Below are 10,277 nucleotides of genomic sequence, written 5' to 3'. Positions count from 1 at the left end.
GTTGACTAGCTCGTTGATCAATAGATGGTTACGGTTTCCTGACCATGGACATTGGATGTCATTGATAACGGGATCACATCATTAGGAGAATGATGTGATGGACAAAGACCCAATCCTAAGCCTAGCACAAGATCATGTAGTTCGTATGCTAAAGCTTTTCTAATGTCAAGTATCATTTCCTTAGACCATGAGATTGTGCAACTCCCAGATACCGTAGGAGTGCGTTGGGTGTGCCAAACGTCACAACGTAACTGGGTGGCTATAAAGGTACACTACAGGTATCTCCGAAAGTGTCTGTTGGGTTGGCACGAATCGAGACTGGGATTTGTCACTCCGTGTAAACGGAGAGGTATCTCTGGGCCCACTCGGTAGGACATCATCATAATGTGCACAATGTGATCAAGGAGTTTATCACGGGATGATGTGTTACGAAATGAGTAAAGAGACTTTCCAGTAACGAGATTGAACAAGGTATCGGGATACCGACGATCGAATCTCGGGCAAGTATCGTACCGCTAGACAAAGGGAATTGTATACGGGATTGATTGAATCCTCGACATCGTGGTTCATCCGATGAGATCATCAAGGAGCATGTGGGAGCCAACATGGGTATCCAGATCCCGCTGTTGGTTATTGGCCGGAGAGTCATGTCGGTCATGTCTGCATGTCTCCCGAACCCGTAGGGTCTACACACTTAAGGTTCGGTGACGCTAGGGTTATAGAGATATTAGTATGCGGTAACCCGAAAGTTGTTCGGAGTCTCGGATGAGATTCCGGACGTCACGAGGAGTTCCACGAATGGTCCGGAGGTAAAGATTTATATATGGGAAGTCTTGTTTTGGTCGCCGGAAAAGTTTCGCGCATTATCGGTATTGTACCGGGAGTGCCGAAAGGGGTCCGGGGGTCCACCAAGGGGGTCCACCTGCCCTGGGGGGCCACATGGGCTGTAGGGGTGTGCGCCTTGGCCTATATGAGCCAAGGGCACCAGCCCCAAGAGGCCCATGCGCCAAGAGATAAGGGAAAGGAAGAGTCCTAAAAGGGGAAGGCACCTCCGAGGTGCCTTGGGGAGGATGGACTCCTCCCTGGCCGCACCCTTCCTTGGAGGAAGGACCAAGGCTGCGCCTCCCTCTCCCTTGGCCCTATATATAGTGGGGGGGAGGGAGGGCAGCCACACCTAAGCCCTGGCGCCTCCCTCTCCCTCCCATGACACATCTCCCTCCTCCCGCAGCGCTTGGCGAAGCCCTGTTGGAATCCCGCTACTTCCACCACCACGCCGTCGTGCTGCTGGATCTCCATCAAACTCTCCTCCCCCCTTGCTGGATCAAGAAGGAGGAGACGTCGCTGCTCCGAACGTGTGTTGAACGCGAAGGTGCCGTCCGTTCGGCGCTAGGATCATCGGTGATTTGGATCACGACGAGTACGACTCCATCAACCCCGTTCTCTTGAACGCTTCCGCGCGCGATCTACAAGGGTATGTAGATCCACTCCTCCCTCGTTGCTAGATGACTCCATAGATTGATCTTGGTGACACGTAGGAAAATTTTGAATTATTGCTACGTTCCTCAACACATCTTTCGGTGGCTAGATTTTGGGTTTCTAATAAAAAGAATGGTGCTCTTAATGTTGCTAGTTCAGCCACCATTGGGTGCCTATGGAATTTTAGGAATTCCATGATCTTTAATAACATTGCATGGTCTAATATAAAGCAGGTGATAGGGAAACTTCAAGCTATGATCCAAAGCTGGATGATTCTTTCTGGGGACCAAGAAAGAACCCAGTTGGAAGCATTTGTCTCATTCCTGGCGACGCACCTGTCGAAGTCGCTCTGCTTGACGAGTGGCTAGGCGGCTGTGGAGCTCAACTGTTGGCGGAGAATCTCGAGGGAGAGCACTCAGTCTGCGTGCTGGGGAAAACAAAGACGGTGGGCGACTAGGCTCCTCAGCCGAAGACTGCGCCCCTGAAGGCAAGAAAATCATTCCAGGAGATTGAGGCCGTGGCTTAGGGGTTGTGCAAATTAGGAAACTGCTTCTCCTGCGTGGAATTTGCAGTATGATACACTTTCTTGCTTCACAAAACTTGTTAGTTTTTGCTTGACATTTGGCTTCCCCTCTCCTCTTGGAGTGAGGGGGATAAGCGAGAACCTGAACTGAACTAGGTAAGTCCGAGGTTTCATTTTAATGGAACCGGGGAAGGTTCCCTGTTCTTCTAAAAACAGGAAATCACGGCTCATATCAATCCAACACTCGCATATCCAAATGCAACGAGTAAGCTAAATTAGCACACTGGTATGCCACTTTATTTGTCCTGCTAATCCACAACCAAACACCTAATAAAAGCGTACAATACACAGTGCACATCGTATGGCAGCATGAGGCCTGCGATGGAGGTGGTGGGTGCCACTCCCCATTTTTTAGCCACGACAAGTAGGGGGAATTTGTCGGCAGCCGGCGAGCAGGGAAGATGGTGGCCGTGACCTAGTTTTAGCAAGGGGGAGCAACAATGACGTAGGGGATGGGGTGGAGGTGACCGCCAAAGCGGGAGCGCATGTGTGTGGGGGGTGTAATGGCGCAACCATGCCCTGTATTGACCGCCAGCGAGCAGGGAAGACAACGGCCCTAAGGTTTAGTAAGGAGGAGCAGGTGGAGGCGACCATCGAAGCGGGAGCACTGGGTGGGGGGAGGGCCTCGAGACAGGGTCCTCTTCTCGTGCCCATACAGTCGCCACGTTTTTCCTTGGCTAGTACTCCCTCTGTAAACTAATATAAGAGCGTTTAGATCACTATTTTAGTATTCTAAATGCTCTTATATTAGCTTACGGAGGGAGTACGTGGGAGTGGGCCAAAACAGAAATCACCAATGATCCACCCCTCTAATAGATCAAGTCAGCTGGCTGATTGAAAACGACCATTTTATAGATCAAGTCAGCTGGCTGATTGAAAACGACCATTTTATAGATCAAGCCAGCTGGCTGATTGAAAATATTTCTTTCCACCAATACTTTATTACGGGTAGCCCAAAGAACCAAAGCAAATGCGGCAAAGCCCATCCACACTAATCTCTTGTCTATTCCTATCGATCCTGCAAAGAAACGTTGCAAGTCGGAAAAAGCCGTCAGGTTCCAATTACAATTTATCGCTGCCCGAATTACACTCCACACGAACCGTGCAATAATGCATCTAAAGAGGATGTGATCACAGGTCTCATCCTCACCACACCATACACATTTGCCCATCTCCCGGTCCATGCCTCTTAAGGACTTGATCTCCACTAGGGATACGGTTGTGGGCTACTTGCCACAAAAAGATCATAATTTTGGCCGGGACTCTTGCCTTCCAGATATCCATCACCTCCCACTTAGGACAGGACTTAAAAATTTCCTTGTAGAATGAGACTGTCAAAAACACACCGTCGCCATCTGAAATCTGTCGGAAAGGAAGATACATCCTCATTTGATCCCAGTCCTCTCTTTCGATCAGGCCAAGAGCTCGACGAAATCCTGCGGCCCAACGCCCATTAACCCATATATCCGCCACCCTGGCGTTTGGGTTGGCTGCAATCACAAGTAAGCATGGCTACTTGGTCCGAAGCAGGCCACCCTCAGACCAAAAATCATACCAAAACATTGTAAGAGCATCTCCGATAGATTATCTTCCACGCCCATTTGGTGATGAGGCACCAATTCTCCTATTTGCGCCCTATATGGCTGAATAGTTCGCTTCAGATCTGTAACGGGTGAATAGCCAGACTGACTCCTCTCATCTGTTCCTAAACAAGTGAACATCATGTTGTCGAAAAGGATTGCCATTTTTGCGGTTTATTTCGACTGGGTTGTTTTAAGGGAAGATTGGCAAAAGGAGTGCCAATGGATATGTATTAGGCTGCACTTCCCAGTTGGGTGTTCAATTGACTTGCAGTATTAATTAGGCTCAGCTCACGCGGTAACTCCAGGTGCCGGAACAGTGGCTGAAATCATATCATCACCAAGTAAATGTTACTCCGTCCGTTCCGAATTACTCCATGTGTAAAGAAATATAAGAGCATTTAGATCATTATTTTTCTTTACAGAGTATAAGATGTTTGTAAAAAAATTCTGAATTGGATGTATTTTAGTGTGTTTGTTGACTCATTTCAATTCATATGTAGTCCATATTGAAATATTCAAAACATATTATAATTGGAAACGGAGGGAGCATGTAGAGCACTAACAGTAACTCGTTTTATCTTAGCCGACGACTCGTCATAAACTTTTACTTGTAGTAGCGGGTGATATTGATACATATGCTTTATACTGCCATACCAGGCAAGCAACTTACTTAGCAACCAGTTACAGCATTTGTCGACAACAGCAGCACAATGGCTCCTAGGAATACAAGATACAGGTAGCCAGCCTCAAATTCTGCCCAGCTATGTACCCGAAAATAGGAGGAAGAGAAGGAAAATTGGCCGACAAAAAAAGAAACCTCAAGTTGTTCCAAATGAACGATCAGAGCGGTCGGAGACTTTCTACCGGTTCTGATTCCTCAAGCATCGAGGCCGCCTGAAAGCAATCAGCGGCCTCAGCTAGCCTCCCGTCATGCTTGTGGACCTGTCCTAGGTAGAACCAGGCCATCCGGTTCGTAGGCTCGAGCCTTAGGGCATCCGACAGGAAGCTCCTCGCCACAGGGAGATACTTGGGCCCTTGTTTCGACAGGAGAGCACCGATGGATACCTTGGATGGTACATGATCTACCTCTGTCGAGAGTGCATTCAAGTATGCAGCCAGCGCGTGCTGCGTTTGCTCACCAACCTCATGCATGTCACCTGGAAAGAAATGAACGTATCATGACTGTAAGAGGATATTTGACAGAAAAAAAAACTAGGGATGTTTTCCAACTTCTAAATTCAATAAATGCCTAGCCTAGATGAATGAGATAAAAAAAAGGTGAAGCAAAAACTAACACTTTCTATTTGCAGGTTTCATACTCTTTATTTGCAAGGATGAATTCATACTTCTACCAATAACCAGAGATGCACGCATGGCTCACGAGTCATGAACCGGTGACCAAGGTTTCCTCACCTTCTGCATGAAGTGTTGTGGCAGAATAAGTTTTCAGAGCTTTAGCCTTCTGCAAACATATTTCGGCATCTCTGCAGTACGAAAGACTAGCATACAAGTTGGCAAGACCTTGCCAAACTTCAAACTCACTCACTTTATTATCCCTTTCCTGAAACAAATTTCACAAAGTATGAGATGATAAAACAAGAACAAGGTGCATTGATGAAATTATAGTGGCAGTTAGTTTCAGCAGCTAATACAAACAAGAAAAGCAGTTCAAAGGATATTGCTATTTGAGCAGCATTATTCAGTGTCAGGATCCAATCCCACTCCAAACTAACTAGAAAAGGTATGGGCCAGGCATCATATCTAGAGTAACCTCAGAACCCTCTTACAAGCAAATAAACATTTTGAAGCAAGCATGAGCTTTTAATGAGACATTTGTGTAATTGAGAAGACAAACCTCTGTGCCATTTTTTAAAGACCCATAAGCCTTCCGTTGTGCCTGAACAAGAGCAAGAAGGGCACGGTATGCTTCAACTGCTTCCATGGGCAATGATTGGGCTGCTTTCAGTTTAGCCCTTATTCTAAGTAATGGCCCTTGTTCCCATTTTGCAGTTTCATCTAATGCAGCATCAGTCACCACTTCTGCTTCTGAATACCTCTGCTGTGCTGAAAGAACCAAAGATAGCAACCTCCAGCCCTTAGAAACAGATCCACCAGTTGTGTCAATGAACTGCTTTGCACATTTCAGTGCAGCCTGCATGTTTCGTTGCTCAGCGTACTCAACCCCCATGTCAAATATTAAATCTGGGTTGTGCCGGTCAAGGGAAAATGCCTCACCAAGTGATTTCAAAGCTTCAGCCTGTAAGAGAGATCTTTGATGATCGGACGAAGCAATTTTAGACTTATTAGCCAGACAACTCCCTAAGAGATGGAGCGCAACACTCCTTAAATGCCCATCTAATAATTCGTCATCAGTGATTGCTCTCTTTGCATACTCTACACCCTCAGAAGCAAGATAATAGTCCGAACTACATATCTTAGCAGCTAAAAGCAGGGCATTTATGTCATTGGGACTCTCATTTTTATTCAAAGACTTCTTTAGCAAATTTAATGCCGCTTCATTATCCGAAGCTGCAGAATAACAAAGGGCTAGACTATACCATCTCTCAGTTCGAGGGTATATTCCAGGCAAAACTTCTTCAAAATGCTTGGCAAGCACAGATGTCTGGCCACAGAGTGACAATGCAAAGGTTAGATGCTCCATCACTGAGGGATCCCAGTGAGTCTTTCCAAGGTACCACTTCTTCAATAGTATCATGAGCAGAAGGATTGCCTCTTCCAAATTATTCTTAGGAACAAATGAACCTTCGGTTTGTGAAGCCAAGCTCGGCGGACTTGCCTCAACACCACCATACAACAGAAAAACAGAAAACCTCTTCTGAATCCTCGTGCAGCATTCATCGTCGAGATTCCATTGACTAAGAAGAGCACGCCGGTAAGAAGCAAGTGCTTCTTGATAAGCCCCAGCTTGCTTCCAAAGTTCTGGGAGTAGCTCAACTGATTTACTGACAGTTTCCTGCAGCTTTTGTTCAACCATGACATCAGGTATGCCACGTTGGAAGATACTTTCAACAGCATCAAGGACGCTTTTACACTGTTGAGCGGCCTCTGCAAGTGAATGGATTCATGGTGTCACAACAAGCATAACAAAATGGCCAGAGTGAAAGTTTGCATTCGTACCTATTGCTTTCCCCAACTTTTGAAGAGACATTGCCTTCAAGTAAATGGCTTCAAGAACAAGGCTAGCAGCATGCTGTGATCCTGAATTCGATGAATCTGACCGTAGTTTGTTATTCCGCTTGGAAGATGGTTTTTCTGAAAGCGACGGTTGGAAACGCTGAATAGCAGCTTGAAGGTCTATTCCATCAAATACTCGAAGTGCAGCTTCCACATTTCCTCTCTGATATTCTAGTCTCCCGAGGAGAGCTCTTGCTTCCTAATTTTCAAAGCAAATACGTACATAAAAGGCAATGTTAGCAGCAACAAAATATAAGAGGTGCTGAGTATTCTTTGGCTACTGGCCTATCAGCAATCACAGTTTAGGAGCATTCAGCTAGTCAAGCACAAATAAACTTTTTAGCACATATTGGTACTCAGTATCAGTAATCACAACCAAACAATTTAGCTTATACTACTTGTTTAAACTTAATTAGGGTTCTGAACTCTGGGCATAAACTATGTCCCGTTGTCCTAAAAATGATACCTGAAGATCATATATTTTTATCAAAGATGCAGACAAGCATCTCTACTCTAACGTAATTTCTTGTTGATAGTTAAGCACGAAACTCCAAGATTTCTGATGTTTTCAAACTCATCAGAAAAGGAAATCGTGTAAACATTAGAACATGTGAGATAAACACAAAACTGTCGAATTATCATTTGTCGCAAAATATAGAGAAATAAGGGAAATGAAATCGTTTTGCCGCAACAAAGACTAAACAAGAACAAAGAGCTGCCCAACTGAACTAAACAAAGAAAACGATCTCTTTTTTTCACATCCAATTCCCATTGTGTTAATCATGCAAATTGCTTCTGAATTCGACCACACTTGTACCTTCCATCCATTACAAATTGCACAAACTTCTTACTGAGTGTTAGAATGGCTGGCTAGGTCCCAAATTCACTAGATAACATATCACCCACTGACCAAACCATGGTCAAACGGTTATACAACATCTAAAAGCAAGATCGTTTTCCACATCTATCCACGAGTTATTTCACTTTCTTTGAGTTCTGCATTCTCTTCTGAATTTTCAGATTTGCTCCAAAGAAAAAGCACGAATGCTGAATCCTCCAAACATGGAGAATCATTTCCACAAGATAGCATCTTAGTATCCTACATCTCCCCGAAATGCTATCTTATCTTTCAAGCAGAATGTATCATTCTAATCTAAATTCTTGCTCAGCTGACCAACTCAGAATGGCCCCGCAACCTTGTGAAAACAATGCCATCTCCCGCATGAAGAACCACCAGTCCTTGAAATGAGCAAGGAAATCAGGCACTACGATCTCCACGCGAAGATCCCGATCTTCCCCCAAAACGCATCAAAGGACAGAAGCAGATAGGCACAGTTGGACCCCAAAATTATCTAATCTTTTCATTCTATCTCGCCCAAACAGACCTCAAGAAACTTGCGCAACCGCCCAGATTAAGATTAGGCAGAAAGGAAAAAGAAAAACAGAAGCTAGAGGCAGCGATTCCGTACCTCGTAGTTGAGGGAGAGGCCCTCGCGGAGCGAGGACTCGGCCTCCTGGATATTGCCGTCGTCGACCCTCGTCTCCGAGGACTCGGACGCCGTCGCCGCCGAGGCGCCGGCCTCCGACTCCGGCGCCCTCTCCCTCGCCTTCACCGGCGAAGCGAACGCCCCCGAGTCCCCGGTCGGGCCCACCTCGCTCCCGTTGTCCGACTCTGGTGCCGCTGCCATTGCTGCCTCAGAGCCGCCGCGCGATCCCTCCGGCGAGCATGCGCTACGTCAATGCGTATGCGTGGGTAGTTGTTCTTGGCTAGTAGACGGAGGAGGCGAGATCCATGGCATTGGACTTCTTGGCCTTTCTACTCTGGGAGTGGGGAGCTCATCGTTTTATTTTTATTTTTGTTTCCCTTCGAGCTCGCCGGCACGTTCTTGTACTTGTAGTAGGTCTTGTGGCTGTTGTAGCATATTTTCTTTTCTTGTTGCATTTTCATTTGGGAGTTCATAATTACTGCAGTCTGGCAGCGAGTGTGCCTTACCATTTTAGATATAGATATATACACGTTTGCTCAATTTGAAATATATGTTTGGTATAGAAAGTTAGCCGTTAAACTTCTTAATCCATGGCACAGGGAGGATAATCTATTTAGGTTGGTTAGATACAATGACAGAGGTATACTTATCATTAGAAAATCATAATAAGAAAACACCATAAATACTCACCCAAAAGTAACAGCGAAGGTCGTACTCCCTCCGTTCCTAAATATAAGAGATTCCAATACAAACTAGTACATACGAAGCAAAATGAATGAGTCTACACTTTAAGGTCGTATTGAAATCACTAAAAGAACTTATATTTAAAAATAGAGAGAGTATATTATAAACTTGCAAAGTATTTTGTTGCAAAAAGATCAGATCTATTAAAAAAGCATCTCAAGCATAACAAAAACTACATCGAAGTTCCAATACCACCGAAGGACTGCTATTGTCGCTAGAACGAGCCGTCAACGTGCCGCTATCACCGCTCCCCTACCGGAGCCGGCTTAACCTTGTCGATGGCAGTCGGAAAACCTTCGTGCACGTGCCCCTAAGGACCAGTGCCCTAGAGAGTGGTCGTCGTTGTTGAACCCTTGATAGATCTTAGGTATCTAACATCAAATCTCACCACGTGACGAGAAACATTAACCTCACTGCCCCAAGAAGATGGCAGGAATCTACGTCGGAGCTTTGTCGACTACTTCCAGACAGACGAACTCGAGGAGGATCGGAGCCTGCAAGACAAACTCGAACAAGAATCACTACCATCCTCCTGAGCACGCACCTGCGAGGACTAAGGGTCAGTTTGGTTCGCTTTCTCACGTCTTTGTGCTTAGCCTGAAGCTTGCCTGATACTAGCCTGAAGATTGATTGTGCCCTGAGTAAGAAAAAGCTTGCCTGGAGCATCTGTCATATTAATTAGCCTGGCTAGAGCACCAGACACTTTCATTAGCCTGGCCCAGGCGTCCCCTTCCTTGTGCCTGGCGTGCTGAAAGTAGTAGCCTGGGAATATTTAATACTAGAAGCAGTACGGTCTGCTCTTTGTATACATTTTAAACACTCAACAAGCAGCAGCATACAAGGACGCGATCCAAACACGCACGCAACAGGCTAGCCTGGACAGGCAAAATTTTCCATCGGTCCAGGCACTATCCAGGCAGTTGATTCTCTCAGGCATATTGTCCAGGCTTCGAACCAAACTGGCTCTAAAAGTCCTAACCTAAACTACTAACCAGAGTAAAGGCACCGGGATTCCCCTCCCACCACCGGCCACCGGAGCGGCAGACAGAGGGGAGACATGTAAAGTTGGTAAGAAGATAATTTTGAAATGGCGAGACTATTTGATGACCGACATATTCTCCATTCTGATCTTGAAAATGTCGATAATAAAGAGTTAATATAACATGGGTTGTGAGGATCTGAATTAACCATGAGAAATCTTCTCAAATG

At 45.7% G+C, this 10,277-nt stretch overlaps 1 protein-coding gene across 1 annotated transcript; it reads right to left on the bottom strand.

Annotated features, from left to right (window-relative positions):
- Positions 1-4,263: 4,263 nt before the first annotated feature.
- LOC123102542 (protein NPG1) lies at positions 4,264-8,701 on the bottom strand. The gene is made up of 5 exons (XM_044523931.1): positions 8,307-8,701; positions 6,781-7,036; positions 5,498-6,708; positions 5,056-5,203; positions 4,264-4,799 (listed from the first exon to the last, which is right to left on the bottom strand). Exons 1-5 carry the CDS (start codon positions 8,523-8,525, stop codon positions 4,483-4,485), a joined length of 2,151 nt encoding a protein of 716 aa, XP_044379866.1. The 5' UTR covers positions 8,526-8,701; the 3' UTR covers positions 4,264-4,482.
- Between the last annotated feature and the right edge of the window lie 1,576 nt (positions 8,702-10,277).

The sequence above is a fragment of the Triticum aestivum genome, chromosome 5A (genome assembly GCF_018294505.1).
Source record: "Triticum aestivum cultivar Chinese Spring chromosome 5A, IWGSC CS RefSeq v2.1, whole genome shotgun sequence".
Classification (NCBI taxonomy): Eukaryota; Viridiplantae; Streptophyta; class Magnoliopsida; order Poales; family Poaceae; genus Triticum; species Triticum aestivum.
Note: the sequence above shows the minus strand (reverse complement) of the source record. Positions and strands in the feature narration are given on the sequence as shown.

Coding starts and splice junctions, on each gene's coding strand:
- LOC123102542 (XM_044523931.1), bottom strand. CDS start 8,525: ATGGCAGCGGCACCAGAGTCGGACAACGGGAGCGAGGTGGGCCCGACC. Junction 7,037..8,306: donor GCCTCTCCCTCAACTACGAG/GTACGGAATCGC, acceptor TTTGAAAATTAG/GAAGCAAGAGCTCTCCTCGG. Junction 6,709..6,780: donor AAAGTTGGGGAAAGCAATAG/GTACGAATGCAA, acceptor ATTCACTTGCAG/AGGCCGCTCAACAGTGTAAA.